General features: G+C 39.8%; 1 protein-coding gene across 3 annotated transcripts in view; it reads left to right on the plus strand.

Moving 5' to 3' along the window:
• The first annotated feature begins 9691 nt into the window (after positions 1-9691).
• The window catches only part of UNK (unk zinc finger), a 76118-nt gene continuing 63464 nt past the window's right edge, over positions 9692-22345 (plus strand). The window contains exon 1 of one of the 3 annotated variants that reach the window (XM_039327961.1): positions 9692-10834. In XM_039327961.1, the coding sequence (XP_039183895.1) occupies positions 10737-10834 (98 nt within the window). In that variant the 5' untranslated portion in view covers positions 9692-10736. The remainder of the gene's footprint in view (positions 10835-22345) is intronic. The other 2 variants (XM_039327959.1, XM_039327960.1) reach the window with 2 other exon arrangements.

The raw sequence follows: 22345 nt of genomic DNA on the forward strand, positions 1-22345 counted from the left end.
ATCTACTTTCGCCGGCGCCATGACGTTAACTGATACAAAGACAGTTTCCCCGCATCCTACACGCGATTGGATGAAAGCTCGAAACCCGATTGGTTGTTAAAGTTGCACACTGATTGGCTATCGTGGGCTGGAGCAAACCAATTACAATTGCAGTGAAGCTGGTGATTCTGATTGGACAATAGAAAACATGGTTTGGATCCTACTTTTTGTTGCAAAGCTCTACAATGGAAAGTCAATGGGAAAGAAAAGCAGCCCGTTCTGAGTGTCCTGGACTCAATGGGGAGGGCAAATTAGAGAAAACACAGCCTGGCAAATACGAAGGGAATATGAAATGGTAGCAGAGGTAGGAGGACGTAGTTGACTATACCTGACGTTCATTTGCCATCATACCAAATTTCATTTTTCAAAGTTTCTTTATGTTTACCTATAAATAAGGAACATTTGTAAAGTTCAGTTATAAACAGTACACAAACCAGAATTTTTCATTTCATTTGCCTAATACTTTTAACATAACAACATATACCAAAGTTTCTTAATACATTTTTAAAGAAATAACATGAAACACAGAACTGGTTTATATGATATAAATATTTTATTAGCAAAACTAACAGACTATTATCTAGTTTTCATGATCAAATAACTATGTATAATGGCATGCTGCATATTTACAAAATGTAAAATGACAAAACTGATGTCAGTTTGATTACAAAGAATCTAGATTCTTAGAATGACAGTTGGCTGTTGCATGTAAAGTACAACATTGATAGTGTTTTTTAGATATAAAATGTATACCAAGTTCAATTTGACAAGTTTGGTCTAGCACAGTGGTTCTCAAACTTTTTAATGCTGTGACCCCCAGCCGGTCGTAAGTCGAGGACTACTCAACCGGTCGTAAGTCGAGGACTACTCAACTGGTGCAGCACCGTTTGCAGAATGGGACTTTTGGCGGGCTCAGCAGGGCAGAGACAGCCTGGACAATTCCTATTGGCTTTTGAAAGCCAATAGAATTAGACTCTATTCAAGAGAGTCTATTCTATTGGCTTTCAAAAGCCAATAGAATAAAAGGGAGTAGCACAGCTAAGGAAAAGGGGAAAAAAATGGCGGACTGCGTTGTTTGGCGACCCCCATGAAATGGTCGTTCGACCCCAAATGGGGTCCCGACCCACAGGTTGAGAACCACTGGTCTAGCAGGTAAGGCACCAGCTAGAAACCGGGAGACTATGGATTCTAAGTTCCACCTTAACCATGAAAGCTGTCTGGATGATTTTGGACCTGTCATATATAAATACATGCATGTAACTGTCTATTAGAACTCAAAACTATATTTTTAAAAATGTAATTATGTAGCATTTATGGATCCTATGGCCAATTTCTAACCATGTACAGAACCTGGGTACAAATTAATAATTATGTTATTTTTAAATTAGGTTAACAAAGCAGAAAATAAACTACTAGTATGCTTGTCAATGAATTCACAATTTTATTTGTTTTGGCATTATTACTAAACTGAGAATGCTTCTCCACAAAACATATTTGTAATGCACAATCAGCCAGATTTTTTAAAAAACAATAGATACTGTTGTATAATCAGATTTGAAGTTAGAAAAAAATGGATATAATAATCTTATTTCCATTCACATACAGAATATAAATATACTGCCAATATACTGTCAGTTTACAAAGTACTAGATATGGTATAAAACAATACCAACCATAATTACATTTTTAAATGTAGATAAATACAATTCGTTTTAAGCAACATACATTATTATAGAACCAGCACAGGCAACCTATAACCTTCCAGATGCTCTTATAAATTATCTATTCTTTATTTATAGGACCATTTTAATTTTTCATTTTGCCATGATAAATCTGTTTGATCAATCAGTTATTGTAAGATATATAATGAATAGGAGTTCTTTATCCCATCTAATTAAAATTTTAAACCCTTGCCATTTCTGCAATGTTTTTTGGTTAAATGTGACTATTTAGCAACAGGTGGATTAAATAGTGGAACATCTGGGCAATGTTTGTGAAAAAGAGATGGAGGTTTCCACTATACCAATTTAATTTGTAATAATGTTAAAATTCTTATTCGGATAAAACAGTGTTCTATCCAGCCAAACCATAATCCTATGCTCATAGATCCCAACAACACTCAACAAAAGAATGTTACATGCCTGCTTCATTCATCCTCCACCACTGATTTTTGAGTATTGTCAGAATCCAATTATATTTCATCTTTAATTATCAAACATAGAAACTCCCAATTCTGCCTTCTCTGGATTCTGCCATAAGAGGGAGAAAAGGGGGAGAGCAAAGGGGCTTTATGGCCCTCACTTCCTTCAGCACACTTCAAAGGACTGAATGTGTGTTTATTGTGGCCTCTAAGCTTTAACATATCAAAGAAGAGTAATTGCCTTTCATGTAGTTATCTGAAGTCTCCATCCAGACGGAAGAAGAAAGGGGATGGAATTGTGATACTTGAAACTATCACTGGAAGGGGGGTTGATTGGGTGGGACTACTGGGGAACCCCTTAAAACCTTGAATGGGAGAGCTTGAACCCCAAGTCCTGTCTAGCATGCCTGCAACCATTTTCTCTTAATAAAGGATTCCTGTTGGAAGAGCTATTCCAAGAGTTCTGTCTTCTTAAGATGCAAAGTGGGGTGGGTCCTTACATTAGACAGGACTTGCAAAATTAATCCACCTGGAAGGTAGACCCTTGCCGGGGGATTTTGCAAAAATTTACCATGTCAGACAACGAAGCAAGAGAGGGAGAAAACTCCCTGGAAAGAGAGCCGCTGACCCAGTTGGAACCTTGCCAGATGTTGGGATCCGAGAGGCCAGATTTCTCAGAAGAAGAAGTGGTGGAGACACAGGACCACAAGCCTCGCTGGTCGATGGGCGTTGGAAAGAAAAGCGAGTGGGGAAAGGAATCAAGAAAAGTGACCCTGAGACGGGGAACCAAGCAACCAGAATGGAAGCAGGAGATGGAGAAATCCCTGCACGCAAGTGAAGAGGGAGGAAGCTGTATGCCGTACTCAGACTGGATCCTAGAGAGAGCTATTGACCTGATGAAGAGAACTCTCAGCTCCCTAGGAGAGGAGATTCCTGAGCCCTACGCCCGCCCCAGTTCCTGGAGCCACAAAGGGAGAGACACCGAGGGGGACGTGGAACCTGCAACCCCAGGGACATTTACTGATCCAGGAGCTCCCACCCCCTACCGGACCACAGATGGAAATCTGGACGGAAGACACTACCACCCACAATGGAGGCACCGATCCATTCCAAGACGTCACCGTTGGAGGTGAAATTCAAAGGGGAGCCAACACGCTTGGGGTTTTTCCTAACCCAAGTCCTCAGCTACATGGAGGAATATGGGCAGGACATCCCCAGCGACAAAGCCCGCATCCGGATCGTGCAATCTGCCCTGGATGGACCAGCTGCAGATTGGGTGGTGAACCTGCATGACTCCAATGCCCCAGAACTCAGTAACTTCAACCGTTTCATGTCCTCGTTGAGAAGACGTTTGAAGACCCCCTGGCTGATCGCAAAGCCCGTGAAAGAATAACAACGATGAGGCAGGGCAAACGCCCAGTGGCTGAGTATACACAAGAATTCCGAGCCATTGCCAGCAAACTGAATTGGCCAGAAGACATCCTCCTTGGCCGTTTCAAAGACGGACTAAACTATGATCTATATGATGCTTGCCTGCCCCGAGGAGACCCACATCGACTTGAGGAATGGTACGTCTTGGCAGAGGAAGCAGAGATCGACATATTGAAGAGGCATCGCCGAGGAAAACAATGGAGCCGCCCCCCGCCTGAGCTGACACACCAACCGGTGAAATCATCGGATACAGCCAAGAAGCAGATGGGGTGTTTCAAGTGCGGAAGAGAAGGGCATCGAGCTGTAGAATGCCGCTCAAAGGCCCCCCAGCACAACCCAGACAGATCCCCAATCAACAAACCCAGAGGGTATTCAGCTAAGCCAAAAGAAACAGCCATGAAAATGATGGAAATTGCAGAAAACCCCACCTCTGCTCACCAAGGGGAAAGAACTCCAGCCTACACCACAGGGACGGTGGATGCCTCAGATGACAGCTCGGAAGGCGAACCCCTGGTAAGTGGACGCATCACACCCATCTTCAAAACAGTGACTATATTAATCCCCCCCATGCCCGAAGCTGTGAAGGTGAAAGCCTTAATAGACTCTGGCTGCACCCGCTGCCTCATTAGCCCAACACTAGTGGGGAATCTGGGCATCCCATCCAGGAGACTGGAACAACCAATCTCATTTGGCCAGCTAGATGGATCCATAGCAGGGGGGGTGCCAGCTACCCTAGCCACTCTGCCAATACACCTCTCCCTGGGCAACCATGAAGAGGACTTAACGTTTGTGGTGACCCCAGGTATGGAATGCCCAATGATTCTAGGGATGGAATGGTTGAAAAAATGGAACCCCTGGGTAAATTGGAGGACGACAGAAATCAAATTCCCGAAGGGGGACCCTATGGACTTAAAACCCCAAGAGAGGCTACCAGAATCAAGAATAGAAAAAGCATCCATAGGAGAGGAAAAAAGATTAACAGAAATACCAGAGGAATATAGGGACCTTGCTGAAGTCTTCAGTGAGGAGAGGGCGAATGAGCTTCCCCCCCACCGACCCACAGACTGTACCATTGAATTCAAGCCTGGGGCAAAACTCCCGAAGCCCAGATTATACTCCATGAGCCCAAAGGAGAAGGAGGAAATGGAAAGATTTATAAAAAAAAACCTGGAGAGAGGTTTCATTGAACCAGCTAAGCCTAAAGTGGCTGCCCCGGTCCTTTTTAGAGAGAAGAAGGATGGCTCTTTACGTTTATGCGTGGATTATAGGGCCCTGAACACAATCAGTGAAAGCAACCTATACCCGCTGCCCCTCATGAAAGACATGCTGTCACACCTATCGAAAGGGAAAATTTTTTCTAAACTAGACTTAAGGGAAGCTTACTATCGCGTGAGAATCAAGGAAGGGGACGAATGGAAGACTGCATTTAACTGCCCCATGGGGTGCTATCAATTCAAAGTCTTGCCATTTGGATTACAAGGGGGCCCTGCAGTCTTTATGCAATTAATCAATGACGTTCTAAGGGAGCACCTGTTTAAGGGGGTCCTTGTTTACTTGGACGACATTCTTATCTTTACCGAAACAAAAGAAGAACACGTCAAACTTGTCAGAGCGGTTTTAAAGAAGCTGCGAGCCGCTCACCTATATGCCAAACTCTCAAAATGCGAATTCCACCAGGAAAGGATAGACTACCTAGGCTATCGCATATCCCCACAGGGCATTGAAATGGACCCAGAGAAGGTCAGAGCAGTATTAGAATGGGCACCACCCCGCACAAGAAAACAACTACAAAGTTTCCTGGGCTTTGCAAATTTTTACCGCCAATTCATCCCCTCATTTGCACAGATAGCCTTGCCCCTCACCAACTTACTAAAAACGAAGGGAACATCCTCAGTAAAACCTAGCCAGCCACTAACATGGACAATGGAGTGCCAAGCAGCGTTTGAGAGACTAAAGAGACTTTTTTCTGCCGAACCAGTACTAAGGCACCCAGATATGGACAAGCCCTTCATAATACAGGCAGATGCAAGTGATGTGGCAGTGGGGGCTGTGCTATTACAAGAAAATGATGATGCAGTATTGCAACCCTGTGCATATACATCTAAGAAACTCACGGAAACAGAACAGCGCTGGCCCGTATGGGAGAAGGAGGCTTATGGGATACGTTGGGCATTACTCACGTGGCGACAGTTCCTGGAAGGCAACAAAATCCCCTTCCAGGTATGGACTGATCACAAAAATTTAGAAGCCCTGAAAACTTCCAGGAAACTCAATCCCAAACAAGCCCGCTGGTCCCAGCATTTTCACCAATTCCAATTTAAGCTCAAACATTTACCAGGAAGAAAGAACTTCCTGGCAGATGCACTATCTCGCATGCCCCAATATAACAGCGCACGAACCACAGACTCTAGACCAATAATGGCAGAATCACAACTGGCAGCGCCAGTAACCACAAGAACCCAAGCCAAAATAAAACCACAACTGGACAGCCAAACTGGGATTGAATTCAGAAAAAGTTTGGAAACAGATGATTGGTTCCAGAAAAACAAACATGTGTGCACAATGAGAGACGGATTGCCTTGGGTAGGGGAAAAGTTATATATACCAACAACTCAAAGACTAACTTTCATGCAACTTTGCCATGACACAAAATCAGCAGGGCATTTTGGATTTGTAAAAACTTTACACTTAATTAAACGGCAATTTTGGTGGCCATCAATAAAAAAGGACATAGAAAGTTATGTTGCCAGCTGCCCAACCTGTGCATCAGCAAAGAGGTTGCAAGGGAAATCGCCAGGGCTGTTACAACCAGTGGCAAGTCCCTCAGCCCCCTGGAGGGAAATAGCCATGGATTTTATAGTGGAATTGCCTGAAAGCAATGGGAATACTGTTATCTGGACAGTCACGGACCTATTTTCCAAACAGGTGCACTTTATCCCTTGCCAAAAAATTCCCACTGCAAAGGCCTTAGCAAAACTTTTTATCCAGCACATTTACAGATTGCACGGGGCACCCCAACGCATCATCTCTGATAGGGGAGTGCAATTTACGTCTACATTTTGGAAGGAATTTTTATCCCTCTTAGGGACCACTCAGGGACTGACATCTAGCCATCACCCTCAGACAGATGGACAAGCGGAACGCTGCCAGTCGGTACTTGAGCAATATTTGAGATGTTTTTTAAATTTCCAACAGAGTGATTGGACGGACTTACTTCCTTTTGCAGAAGTTGCCTACAATAATGCAGTCCACTCCAGCACAGGCTACACTCCTTTTCAAATAGCCAACGGCCAAAGTTTCAACCCTATGCCAGAGTTAACCCCAAAAGAACCAACGATCCCTTCACTGAAAGAATGGATGGAAAAGCCTACAAAACACCTGGCCAATAGTCAGAAAATCACTAGATGAAGCTAGGCGGGCATACAAAGCACAAGCCGATAAAAAAAGGGTTGAGCCTACACCATTCATTATAGGAGAAATGGTGTACTTATCTACAAAATACCTAAAGTCCCTACAGCCCTGTAAAAAACTTGGACCAAAATATATAGGACCTTTTCCAATTAAAAGGATCATAAATCCAGTAACAGTAGAATTAGAATTACCCAAAAACCTCAGGCAAATACACCCAATTTTTCATTGCAGCTTGCTGAAAAGAGAGCATCAGTCACCTCTACGGCCAAAAATCCCCCCCCCACCACCTCCAATCATGGTGGAGGGGGAACAACACTTCGAAATAAAAGAGATCCTTGACTCTAGGAGATATCGTGGAACAACTCAGTACCTAGTTGCCTGGAAACACCTCCCTGCCTCACAAAATGAGTGGGTCCATAAACGTCACGTCAGAGCCCCGAAGCTATTGAAGAAGTTTCACACAGAGTATCCTAACAAGCCTAACTAAATTTTTTACTTGTGTTGTCTTTCAGGTGGATCTCTCTTATTGTTAAGAGGGGCCGGATGTCAGAATCCAATTATATTTCATCTTTAATTATCAAACATAGAAACTCCCAATTCTGCCTTCTCTGGATTCTGCCATAAGAGGGAGAAAAGGGGGAGAGCAAAGGGGCTTTATGGCCCTCACTTCCTTCAGCACACTTCAAAGGACTGAATGTGTGTTTATTGTGGCCTCTAAGCTTTAACATATCAAAGAAGAGTAATTGCCTTTCATGTAGTTATCTGAAGTCTCCATCCAGACGGAAGAAGAAAGGGGATGGAATTGTGATACTTGAAACTATCACTGGAAGGGGGGTTGATTGGGTGGGACTACTGGGGAACCCCTTAAAACCTTGAATGGGAGAGCTTGAACCCCAAGTCCTGTCTAGCATGCCTGCAACCATTTTCTCTTAATAAAGGATTCCTGTTGGAAGAGCTATTCCAAGAGTTCTGTCTTCTTAAGATGCAAAGTGGGGTGGGTCCTTACAGTGTTCTATCCAGCCAAACCATAATCCTATGCTCATAGATCCCAACAACACTCAACAAAAGAATGTTACATGCCTGCTTCATTCATCCTCCACCACTGATTTTTGAGTACAATAGAAAGTAATTTGATTTTTTTAAAATAATGAAATAATCATCATGGAGAAGAGTACTAATCAGTTTGTGATGTCCCATATGGCTCCAAATAATTATGCATGCCCTTCTGCTGTTTCACAAAATACCTGGGTAGCTGTTGTGAATTGGTACTTTGGTTGTTCCACAAATATAGTAAATAAGAAGCTAACAGGAGAGTTTACTAGTTGTTGTGAGGGTAGTTGTTATGTTCTATCTATATCAGGAATTATTGTTCGACTAGATTTGACTGGTGTGCCAACTGTGTTCATATTTATGAGGAAAGAACCTGGAAATGGAACTCATGCTCTCATCATCAGAGGATAGATACTGCAATATCCTCTGCCTGGGACTATCTCTGAAAACTGAAATTACTGAAAAATCCAGCTAGCTATGTACTTGGCAGTCAAGAACTGCTTCAAACATATCACATCAATAATATAGATGCTGCATTGGTTGCCAATAGATTTCCAAATACAGTTCATTTGACCTTTGAAATCTTCTACATAGGTGCATTCAGAATTGATTTCTCTAGGCAAAATCCATTGCAGCCAACGTGCTCATTTCAACAGCAAAAGTTATTTATCTCCACCATGGAAGGTGAGATAACTGGAGGTTCATGGGCAACATTTCTTACATTACAGACTGGCAAAAACATTATCATTGTTCTGTAAAGCAATACAAATGGAATCAAGGGTCCTTTGGTAAAGTTATCTATGTTGATAGTATCCAACATTGTTTTATCTTTTTAAATACTGTATGACAATGTTTCTTACTGACTTTTTTCTCATTTGGATTTATGAATGATTATTGGTTTTTTACTATGTATTTTTCTAATTACATTATAAATCACAGTAAATGTACAATTCATTAGTATACAATAGAAATTCAGTAAATAAATATCTACAGTGTTTCCATGATCCTAGATAATAGTCAAATAACAGCACTATTGCCTAGGTTTACTTATCAAATAAACTACAATTGTTTTACAGTATATATAACTTACTAAGAATAATACTCTGATTCACACATAATGGCCAAAAGTAGTTTACAAACAATAGTGGCTGGCTCCAAATAAATACTATGGTTTAGCATTATATGTGAACAATTAATTCCTAGACTCCAATAAAGATTAAATAGGATGAGATTAAGTATGATGATCAGCTTTCCTTAACTTACACTGGAGAACTACACTGGAGAAAGCTTGACCGTGATAGTTAACTTAAAGAATACAGTATATTTAAATTATTAAAGATGCTAAAGAACTAAGAAAGAATATCAAAAGTCTTGCTTAGATGTTTGAAAATGGTTCAATTCTAAAAATGTTTGCTTTAGAAACAACCAAACAAAATATCTATTTAAGGGGAAAATACATTAATGTCCATGAAACAAAACATCACAGTCTGAGATCTCAAATAAATGCATAATTTAAACTCAATATGTATACTAGGACTTACTTTCAAAGAACACAGATGGAACTTGGCAGTATACAGATAACATGGTATTACATGCTTATTGGAAAAGGGTAAATGTTTTGACTCATGCCTTAACTATAGGGACAAAGTAAGAATTGTAAAGTATTTTATATGTAAAGTATAACCATATGATTAAATGCCATCAAGTCATTGTTGACTCTGCAACCATACAGATTTTTCTGTGAATAACCATATGAGTAATCAAATACTGTCATGACATGTTACAACAAAGATGAAGTATTGTTGTGGCAGAAATTTGTCAAGGTATGGCTAACTTATAGTATTATCGGCAAGTCTTGTGATACTACTTTTATTATGGCAAAATACTTGATAGATCAGAATCCAGTATTAGATATATCAATTTTAACAACTCAAGTTTATCAAATTAAACTTTTGCTTTAGGATCAACAATCCCTCTATTGTTTTTATAGTAACATACACAATTTGTAGACTTGTGAGATAATTTTGAGGGCACTGTCTCTCTGTGTTGGAATACCAATCTATTATCCAAAGAAAAGATCACACCTAGCCTGTTTTTTTTTCTTTTTAATAAATTGGACTTGTCCTTAATTTGCAATTACTTTAGTATGACAGCCTATCCATCATCGTTTAGCATAATCACCTACGGTACATTGCACTCTTAATTCACACTCAGTAGGAAACCTTACAGCATCTAACGACATTTACTTCCAAATTAATAATGCTAACATCGCGAAATAGAAATAATTGGGGGGAGGAAATGTAATTAAACGATCCATAGCTGGCGAAACAGCAACCCTGCTTACGTTTTCTCGAGGGCAATCCATGGACGGATTGCTTCTAACTACTACTCCTATAAATCCCTGCGCTATTACAATATCCGGGACAGCAAGTGCAGAGCCCCTCTGTACTTGTAGTTTCAAGGGCCGGAAGCCTAGTAGAAGAAAAGGGGGATTTCCCGCCATCACCGGGACTACAAGCCCCAGCATGCTTTGGGTAACCCGGGGCGGTAATGGCGGCGGCAGCGCCTGCGCATTGCGGTCTCCGTGCGGACCGCGCAGAGTGAATAATAAAGCTCTCCTCCTCGGTGGTAGCGGGCGGTGGAGGAGGGAGCGGAGGGCAGGAGCATGTCGAAGGGCCCGGTAGGGACCGGGCCTCCTGCGACCGGGCCGGTGGCGCCCGCCAGCGCGCTCCAAGCGCAGCCCGAGAAGCCGCAGCACTACACGTACGTAGCGAGAACACCCGCAGCCGCTTCTTACTGCTGCTGCTCCCGCCGCCGCCGCCGCCGCCGCACCCCTCCGCCCGGCGCCCGCCCGCGCGCCACACACGCCTGACGTCAGCGGGCAGCGTGCGGCACGCGCGCACGGAAACAAACGGCCCGCCAGGAACCGGATGAAACCGGTTGTGGTCGGCCTGGGCCGGAGGAATTTCGGCTGTGGGAGGGGGCAGGGAAGGAGCGGACACCCCCTCGCGCTTTTGGTGCGGACGGGCGCGCGCGCACCTAACCGCCCCATAAACACAAACACACCCCACAGACAGGCGCGCAGTGCCCATGATGCGTTGCGACGCGTTCGCCCTACGGGTCCTCTGCTCCTCCGTTGGTTTTTGGGTGGATGGGGGGTGTCCGTCTCGTTTCTGTCCCTTGAGAATCCCCTTTTTCGCCGTCACCCTCTTTTTTTTTTGTTAGCCAAAGGGGACGCTTTTTTTTCGTTAGCCAAAGGGGACGCTTTTATGGCCGAACGGTTGACAAAGTGATTTTTGTAAAATGAAATTCTACTCGGGTACTCAGAAAGTTCATGATCCGAGGGTCCTGGTGCGGAAAATTGGGGTGTCTGTCACCAATCTTAATAACGGTCTTTTCTATACTAATGGTCTGTCTCATGGAATCAAGAGCATCCTAAGTGAAACACTGTATACAAAACTACTGTGACTTTTTACTCGCCATTTTCTCTTGCTGATGGTTGTCATTAGAGGGGGTGGTGTTTCTGGCCAAGCCTACAAATTAAAACTTAAAGTATAAATGGAACTGCACTGAGTTGCTTTTTTTTTTTTTTTGGTTTGAATCCACTGGAACAGTAGTTCCTTAAGGAATTTTGAGTCCTATGGCATATCATGAGGAATAATTCAGCTTGTTGTTAAAATAGATGGTCTTTGCAAAGTAACAAGCATAAATAAATATTGTTCATAGAAAATATTTTAATAGCAACAATATAAAGAGTTTCATTAAGTATTAGAATAAGTTGTCTCTTATATTTATAGGTTGCCCTCTTCTGTTCAGAATTCCTAATAATTTCGTATATCTGAGAGCAGTTGCTGTAGCAGGTACAAGTATTTTAGATCTGTTGGTAAATACTGTGCTACTTGGGGACCTTGTAAATACATTATTGGTGACAATTTATGATATTGTTATTTTGTAGAATAATTACTGTACTAGCAACACCTATTCCTACATCTATTTTATTGTATCAGGCAAAACTTGTTTTGCAATGAATTGATCATAAATATGAGCCAGCAGTGTGCTGCAGCTGCCAAAAAAGCCAACACAATGCTAGGCTGCATTAACAGGGATAGAATCAAGATCACGTAAAGTATTAATACCACTTTACAATGCCTTGGTAAGGCCACACTTGGAATACTGCATCCAGTTTTGGTCACCGTGATGTAAAAAAGATGCTGAGACTCTAGAAAGAGTACAGAGAAGAGCAACAAAGATGATTAGGGGATTGGAGGCTAAAACATATAAGGAACGGTTGCTGGAATTGGATATGTCTAGTTTAATGAAGAGAAGGACAAGGGGGGACATGATAGCAGTGTTCCAATATTTGAGGAGCTGCCAAAAAGAAGAGGGAGTCAAGCTATTCTCCAAAGCATCTGAGGGAAAGACAAGCAATGGATGGAAACTACAAGGAGAGAAGCAACCTAGAACTAAGGAGAAACTTCCTGACAGTTAAAACAATTAACCAGTGGGACAACCTGCCTCCAGAAGCGGTGAATGCGCCAACACTGGAAGTTTTTAAGAAGAGACTGGACAGTCATTTGTCCGAAATGGTATAGGGTTTCCTGCCTGAGCAGGGGTTGGACTAGATGACCTCCAAGGTCCCTTCCAACTTTATCATTATTATTATTAATCTGAGGAATTCATTACTATGTGATGGCCACTGATTCGGATGGCTTTGAAAGGAGTAAATAAATTTATGGGGACATTCAAAAGCTATTTATAATGTTATCTCCACGAGGGCACCATGCCACCAAATAACAGCTGGATGTGATTGGAAAAAGAATATGAAGAACTCCATGTCATAATTGTGAGCATCCTAAAGACTTTTGGTTGGAGGCTGTGAGAAGCAGAATGATAGACTAAAATGGGTCTTAGCCTAATTCTGCAGGGTTATTCAGATCAGTTGTGCTGCTAATGTCTCAAACCTGGTAAAAGCATAATAGAAAACTTTTAAATACATGCAATACTGTGTGTGTAACAGGATGATATAATAATTACTTAGTTTCAACCTGTATGAATGAGATTGTCCTTAATTGCAAAACAGGAAGTCTTTCTATAATTAATCTCATGTATCTGCTGTACGTCATCACAATTTTGAATTGTTGATAGAGATCATGCATGTGATTATCAGACAGCATGCAAATTGCATTTGTAATAAAAGTCAATATTGTGTTAGCTGGTTTTTTCCTGGTTTCCATCACCTTCCTCACTTTCCTTTGTATTCTCAAAATGTATTGGGATATTGGGAGAATTACACAGAGATGACACTTGGTATATATGAGGAGCTATAGAAAAGAAAAACTCACTCTCTCCTTGCTTTCACTAATTAAAATATCAATGAAAAAATCTGATTGAATTTCACTCTGTTTATTTCACAAAAATAACATAAACAGTGAAATAAATATGTTTAAGAAACAAAAAAGAATAGCCATATGAGCTGGTAATAATCTGATTCAAAGCAATGAATATTTTATTTATTTTTTAATATGTTTATGCTGGATTCTATTACTGTATTTAATTTACTGTTTGCAAATGTACAAATTAAAAATGAATTTCTTGTTAAAATTAGCTTTGACAAATTTGTGATGTTGTAAGAAGCTGATAGTACTAAATCCAATTATGTGCATCTTCTAGTGGAATAACATCTGTACCATAATGGGTTCTCATTCATCCCAGTGTCTTCCAGAATAGTTCTAGAAATTTGGGAGAAAATCTATAGCAAATGTTGGAAGTATATAAGGAACTTCAGGATTAAGAGGAGGAGGGTGGGAGACTAATATATAACCAAATGGACACATATATGGAAAGTGTGTAATTAATAGTTTGGTAGCTTTTTCAGATATTTATACACATTTGGATCACACTTTCAAATGCAACAGATTCTAGCTTTGATGCAGCAAATGTATTTGCTTTCACAATTTATATTTTGCTTATGTTTTTGCAAACAGAGAATGTGTCTTCTGTCACTTCCAAACCATACCAATGTAGTGTTGCTGCAATTTGTCACTTATGCTTCTTCTGTCCGAATGCTGCTGAGGCATATTATTATAGTCATAAAATATGTCCATGTGTGTGGGATAATTTTTTTTGATAGTCTTGTTTCTTGTAGGAATATTTATGAATTATTACATACAGCATTACAGTGTGAATGATACCAATCTTAAATAAGAAATTCAGTTCATGTACCAAATTTGTGTGTGTACCTGTGTGCTGACTCCTGGTGACTGCCTGATCTAGTCCTTCAGGGTTTTTTAGAAAGGTTTTTTTTTAATGGTCTTGAATTGCCTGCTTCCTAGGGGTGAGAGAGAGTGACTGGTCCAAGGTCACACAACTGTTTTTGTTGATACTAGGATTCACAGTCTTCAGGTTTATAGCCTGGTGCCTTAATCACAATACAGAACTGGCTCTCATATGCCATTTACTCAAGACTATTACTGATTTGTAATTTTTGTTATTCTCTATATTTTTAAAGTAGAAACTTTCAGTTGTGAAATAATTATGAATATACAAGATGCATACTATTGAGGGAAGAATGTCCTTATAAAGAAAAACTTCAAAACTTGACTTCTTCAAGCCAGATACAAGATAATAACTAGCCTGATATCTACATACTTAATGCAATATTTTGATTAAGATTATATTTAAAGTTGAGTACAAATATGCTGATCTACTTCTACAGCTTCAATATAATTTGTATTTAACTGTCAGGCTGATGCATATTTTGTTAAGGCTTTCAGAGGTGAAAATTGAAAGAATTTTAGATATCAAAATAAGAAAATGTGTGGAACTTTTGTTTGTAGCTTACTGTATTTAAAAACAAGACAATGTAAGTAGAATGCTGCCCATAGCTACTGTCCTTTTTGGGCTGATTTTAATTAGACAAGAAAAAAAGGACTTTTCTAAGAATTTGATACTGTATTGAAATAGTGAGAATGGGGGGGGGGAATAGTCATGAAGAATCTACTAATGCTGAAACTGTTATACATGTAATTTAAATATGTAGGCAATTGTGTTTCTTGTATGAAAAATATTTCTGAGCTATCAATTTTTAAGTCATAAATTTAAAGTTGCAGTGCATGTCCACTAAGTCAAGATTCAGACTCCTTTTTTATGTGTAGTTGGCTTTTTTCCTTTCTGAGTTTAGGCAAATCATATCTTATTTGTAATGACAAGATAATAGTTTGTGCTATTCTGCAAAGCATATTAAATACATAAATAAAATAATTGGAAACCAGGTTCAAAGCACACTTCTAATCAAGAAGGAAGCCAATAGAAATGCTGTAAATCACGGGTGTCAAACTCATGATGTCATGTGATGTGTCACGCCATATCGCGACTTTTTTCCCATTGCCGGCAATTGGGTACGCGCAGTTTTGGTGTGACGCATCCTGCCTGTGGGCCGGCAGTTTGACATCCCTGCTGTAAATGATTGTTAATGTAATGTCATGGGTTCTTATTTTTACCTGGAGTAGACTTCTTATGATATGTTCCTGTTTAATATAGCTCTTACTTGTATATAAAAGTCTTTTAGTGACCATAAAGAAAGTTTCTTTTTCATCTCAATATTTTTTTCCTATCATCTGAAAGTAAGGCTAGGATATTATGAATGTTAAGGGTTTTGAAAAAAACCTGCAATAATTAAACTGATTTTATTTGACATAATTTATCTTTTTTGCTATTGAAAAAGTAATTGTACTGTTTTAGATCATGGAGAAAAACAGAGTACTGGAATGCATTTATATCCTAGCCACTTATAAATAGGGTCATAGTTCCTATTTTGAATCTGAGTTTTCTTGGAATTTAGCTGCCTGTTTTCAAGAGCACCTTCACATTGCAAGTATTAGAAATAGCTTTTTTCACTCTCTTTACATAAATGCTAAACTTCGTAAGAAATTGAATTCTGCTATAATGTCATGTGGTCTAATGTACACTTCATGATTCATTAAACTATAGTTTATTAGATAAGGAATGGTTGTGGATTGCATGTTCTTATTTATTGTGATATACTAGTTTGTAGAGAATCAGAAACAGCTATTGTCAATTGTACTTTAAAGAGATCACAACATTCAAAGCAGAAGGGTACATGCAAGTTTATGATGATCCTACAATCATAGTGTATTCTGCATAGTTGTGAAATCGGCATATGAATATGAATATGCTAACTGGAATCTGCATCAGTTGGCCATTGACTAACTCATTTGTAATCCACAGAGCAGGTTTATGTAAAAAAAAAAAGTTTGTATAAGAATAGAATAGCGCTGGTAGGGACCTTGAAGGTCTTCTAATCCAGACCCCTGCTCAAGCAGGAGAACCTATTCCATCTCAGACAAGTGATTGTCTGGCCTCTTCTTAAAAATCTCCAGTGATGGAGCGCTCATGATTTCTGGAGGCAAGCTGTTCCACTGGTTGATTGTCCTCACTGTCAGGAAGTTTCTCCTTCATTCTAGGTTGCGTCTCTCTTTGATCAGTTTCCAACCATTGTTTCTCGTCCTTCCGTCTAGTGCTCTGGTGAACAATGTGATCCCCTCTTCCTTGTGGCAGCTCCTCAGATACTGGAATACTGCTATCTTGTCTCCCCTATTTCTTCTTTTCTTTAGACTAACGAAACCCAAGTCCCGCAGCCATTCTTCGTATGTTTTAGTCTACAGGCCTTTAATTGTCTTAGTTGCTCTTCTCTGAATTTTTTCCAAACTCTCAACATCTTTTTTGTGATATGGTGACCAAAATTGGCTGCAGTATTCCAGCTGTGGTCTTACTAGGGTTTTATAAAGCAGTACTAATACTTTGCCTGATCTTGATTCTATGCCTCTGTTTATAAAACCCAGGATTGTATTAGCTTTTTTGGTTGCTGCTGTACACTGCTGGCTCATAGTCAAGTGATCGTCCATTAGGACCCCAAGTCCCTCTCACAGTTAAGCCAGATCTTGCCCAATCTGCACTTGTACCTTTGATTTTTCCTGCCCTCTGCAAATTTAATGAGTTCCCCTTCAATTTTCTCATCTAAGTCATTAATGAAGATTTTGAAGAGTACTGGGGCTAAGATAGAGCCTTGTGGTACCCCACTGCTTACTTCTCTCCATGTTGATGTGGTGCCATTGAGGACTACTTGTTGAGTACAGTTTGCCAACCAGCTACAGATCCATCTGGTGGTGATGCCTACTTTATCAAATGCCTTACTGAAATCTAAGTATACTATATCCACAACATTTTGCTGGTCTGCTAGTTTAGTCACTATCAAAAAATGGAGATTGGAAAAGCTTTTGATGGGATAAACTATAAATGGTAGCAAGATTAAAATGATGATATTTTCATAATATATTTGAACTCTATAGTTACAAAAGAGTTATAGTAGGATGACTCAAAATACTGTGCAAGAGTGATCAGAGTTTATGTTCTTCAGAACATTTCCTCAGGCAAAGTGATATATTTGATAAAATCCTTTCTGCTTTCTGTCCATCTTCTGGGCAGGTTGTATATTTAGTTATTTATTACTCCGCGCAGTGTATAGTTCCCCAACTTTTTTTCTAAAAACAAAAACCAGACAAAATAATTGTCTTTACTGTAGTAAAGTACAAATATTGCACTGAATTCTGGAGAATTTGAAAGTGGGCCTGCTTATTGTGGTAGTTTGGTTGATCATAAGGAAGCTATTAACCAATTAGCCAACAAATAATTTTGTTTAATGTAGTCACAGTATTTGTTTTTGTTTTTGTTTACAAAATTCTTATTGTATTAAAGATTTATAGAAAAACAATTACTGGCATGATATGTATGCTTCCTAGTGATACAGTCAAATAAAAATTTTATTTGACAGAGATTTAACAACGTAAGCAACTAAAGATTTCACTACTACTTTAGCTAGATTTCTGCTAATGGCTTGAGTTCTACTTAGTATTTTGTGAAAAAAAGAGTTCATTCCATCTGTGGAAGGAACCCTAACAAGAAAAGGCTTTCAGCAAAGAGGTGCGAAGTGTGAGGCAATGTTCATAGATTTATCTTTCTCTGGAGCTTTCTTTGTTACTTCTTATGCCAATGGTGGCGAACCTATGGCACGGGTGCCAGAGGCAGCACTCAGAGCCCTCTCTGTGGGCACATGCGCCATTGCCCCAGTCTTAGGCCTTCAGCTGGGTTTTATAAAACCTTTTCGCTTTAGGCCTTCGCCACCATTTACAAAAAAAAAAGTTCAATCAACCAGTCAATTTCAACTTCTTGCGGGGGAAAAAAAAAGATCTTGCAAAGTTGGAATTGACTTATTGAACTTTTTAGTCCCCTCCAGTCTGCTGTTACCACCGCAGCCATGCCCACCCACTGGGCCACACCCACCCGGCACCGACGATGCATAAGTGGGTTTTGGGTTGCAGTTTGGGCAATGGGTCTCTAAAAGGTTTGCCATCACTGTCTTATGCTGTTCTAGTCAACCTTAATTTCTAGTCTTATGGAGCAGATTTTCAAAGATGCAAAGCAAGATCTTGGAATGTTTTCAGGCTTTGAGTTCTCAAAAATTGTCTCTAGTTAAATGAGTCAAATATCACGAGATCACCAAGTTTGGTAATTTTTTTTCCTGTAAGATCTCATGAGATCTCACTCAAGAACACTGAAATTGTATGCAATTTTTTAGCCATGTAAAAAGTGGATATTTTCCCCCTAATGTTAGGGGGATTCTGTAAGTGCCATTTTGATGTACTATAGATTCCCTGACAACCATTAAGGTAAAGTTATTATTTTTGGTGCATGGAGATAGGAGAAAACAAAAATGCAACCTTTCTTTATCAATAGGAATGACCCATGTCTGACTTGGTACAGTACAGTACCAAGTATTGGTACATTACAGTATCTTAAGGAAGGTAACTTGAAATGAAGGTCAGAACTACTGCCTAGCTGCAGAATAAAGCACATCAGAATTTTGGATAGCTCAGTGTAGGAAACTGAGGTAATCCTCAGTATACTAGCTCTATTGTTTCACCAATTGTCTAAGTTTAACTATAATCCTAAACTAGAAGAAGCAGGTGGTTACCTTGATGTATGTTGCTTACTGTTGAGTTTGGATTTAAAGACCTCTCCACCCCCAACAATTTCTGAAATCTGAAGTTCCTATGTTGCTGGATAATCCCAGAAACTATGGAAATTTCCAAACAATGGGGATGAGAGGGGGGATGGGCCATATCCTTAGTCTGGCAAAGATTGCATTCAAATTAAGGTAAACTGAATTTGTTATGAGCATTGAAATGTTGCTGGGCTCCTAGTGACTCCAAAGCCCCATGAATAAAATGTCTACTAGCAAAACATTAGGGTCCACAAACAATGATGTTTAGGTATGAATTATTAATTCAGCATGGCTTCCTTTTAGATTTTGACCTTAATATATTTCCCTTTATCTAGGAAATAATGAGCATAGCTACTCAGAGTAAATATAATATTTATAGTATTATCTGCAAGGGATGATGGTGACAATCTTACACATTTAGTCCCATTGCTGCACATAGGTTTAATTTTCCCATTGTACATGTGGATCAAAATGCTTCACATGTATGGTTTTTTTGTCACTGGAGTAAAATAATTATATTCAAATTACTTATTTCAAGATTACTGTCCAATAGATGTTTTCCTGCAAGATCCTTTTATTTGAAATATCTCAATTGATTGCATTTTAGGCTACAAGACTCAGACTTAGATTTTAATTACTGTAAACTATTGGAATTATTCTGTAATAGTTAGGTTTTATATTAAGTCAACATTGTTTACATATTATATCTTGAGACTAAGGTAGTATTGGCATTTGTTTAGTGCAATTTTGGCTGTAATATACAGAAGCATTCTTCAATATTATGTTGGAAGTAGAAGTACATACAGTATTTCTTGTGAATTGAAATGGATCATTGTGCTAGACCTAGCAGAACTTCTCATTTAAAGAACTGGCTTGTAAGAGAAAGAAGTACAGTGGTGTAAATTCTGCTTTTCTGCTATAAAATGTTTGCAGAAGTAGGAGTGAATAAAAAAGTTATTTATAAAACTGTTGTGACTGTTTGAAGATGCAGCGGCACTGAAAAAAGTGACTTATGACTGTTTTTCACACTTATGAGCGTTGCAATATCATAAAAGGTCATAAAATGGGGCAAAATTCACTTAACAGCTGTCTTGCTTAGTAACAGAAACGTTGGGCTTAATTATGGTCATAAATCAAGAACTACCTGTAGTAAAGTTAGTATTCATGGTCATGGTTTTGGTTTCTTATCTGGGCTACCTTGGAGGTTTGATATCAGTCTTGCAGATCCCCTCCTCTCTTTTTAGAGACAGAAGACCGCCACCCCCTTTGGTCTTTAGTAATCTGCCTAGAGTACTCTGCCAATCTGCCAAGCACATTGTTTAGCTGAGTGTTGTTACAACATCAGCAGCAAGTGCATATACAAATTACCAATTTACATAATGCCATGATGCAGCTAACATAATAGTTGGAACCAAATTTACTCAGTGTGAACTGTTTGTGGTTGGCAGAACTAGCGGAATTTCCCACAAATTGGAGCAAGATAACTTTTGTGCTACGTTTGTGAACGGAAGGAGCAGCTAAATGATCCATACTGATCATTGAAGGGCAACAACCTGCTGCTGGACAATTGCCGAGACTTCATGCAAAAGTTCAAAAGATACAAGAGTAATTTGGAAATAAATCTCCATTTGGTTATCAATGACAGATGCGAGCAGATACAGAACTTTTATTATACACATTAGAAAACTACAACATTACATTATTTTTGATATAATTGCCATTCAAATTGAGGCACTTGTCATAATGTCTTACAAGGTTTGAAATTCCTTTTGCAAAAAAATCTCCTGCCTGGAAATGAAGCTACCCTGAAACAGCATCGTGAGGCGCACTGTCATCGTCAAACGGTGTGACAAAAGCCACCGTTTCAGGTGCCTGAAGAGGTGGTAGTTGCTCAGCACAGAACTTGTGGTATCCCAAATTTTTTGTCACTATCTCGTACAAAACAGTCCGAGAAATTTGGGGAAAGTGTAAAGAAAGTGCAGATATCGTGAACCGACAGACTTCACGGACCTTTTTGTCAATTTCCTACATGAGTTCATTGATGAACTCAGCATGTCCATCTTTAAACATGCGACATCATTGGCGTACGGTATCTTCTCTCATCATGTTTGATCTGTAAACATTACACAGTTCGTGATGAATTGTAGCTGCCGAAAGTTTTTCTGCAAACAGGAATCATATTGCATGCACTTCACATTTGGTGGGATTTTCTATAACAGGGTTCATTTTCAATTGACCTAGCAGACGAGTCAACTGCAACACAACCTTCTCCTTCCACTCCTCACTGCCTACTAGGCTGCCTTGCTAGGCTGCATTAACAGAGGGATAGAATCAAGATCATGTGAAGTGTTAATACCACTTTACAATGCCTTGGTAAGGCTACACTTGGAATACTGCATCCAGTTTTGGTCACCACGATGTAAAAAAGATGTTGAGACTCTAGAAAGAGTACAGAGAAGAGCAACAAAGACGATTAGGGGACTGGAGGCTAAAGCATATAAGGAATGGCTACTGGAATTGGGTATGTTAGTTTAATGAAGAGAAGGATGAGGGGGGACATGATAGCAGTGTTCCAATATCTCGGGTTGCCACAAAGAAGAGGGAGTCAAGCTATTTTCCAAAGCGCCTGAAGGCAGGACAAAAAGCAATGGATGGAAACTAATCAAGGAGAGAAGCAACCTAGAAATAAGGAGAAACTTCCTGACAGAACAATTAATCAGTGGAACAACCTGCCTCCAGAAGCAGTGAATGCTCCAACACTGGAAGTTTTTAAGAAGAGACTGGACAGCCATTTGTCCGAAATGGTATAGGGTTTCCTGCCTGAGCAAGGGGTTGGACTAGATGATCTCCAAGGTCCCTTCCAACTTTATTGTTATTATTATTATTATGGATCATCGCACAGTAAGCTAGATGTTCAGACTGGATTTGGCATTTTGTCTACCTATTGAATCGTTACCTAGGACCTGGGATAGGCAGATGTGGATGTTTGATGGTATTACAGATATCGTCGCAGGATGGAAGCAGTTCCTAGTAAGGCCGCCTTTTGCAATTGACTAATAGCAAATTTGTCAATGCCATTGGTGTTCAAGTGGTGCTCCAGTTGTTTTAGGATTGCACCCAAGGCACCTATGACTATTGGTACTACCCTTGCTTGCTTTTGCCACAGTCTTTCTATTTCTGTTTGTAGGTCTTTG

Source organism: Crotalus tigris, unplaced genomic scaffold (assembly GCF_016545835.1).
Source record: "Crotalus tigris isolate CLP2741 ecotype Arizona unplaced genomic scaffold, ASM1654583v1 scf7180000024370.6872682, whole genome shotgun sequence".
In the NCBI taxonomy this organism is placed as follows: Eukaryota; Metazoa; Chordata; class Lepidosauria; order Squamata; family Viperidae; genus Crotalus; species Crotalus tigris.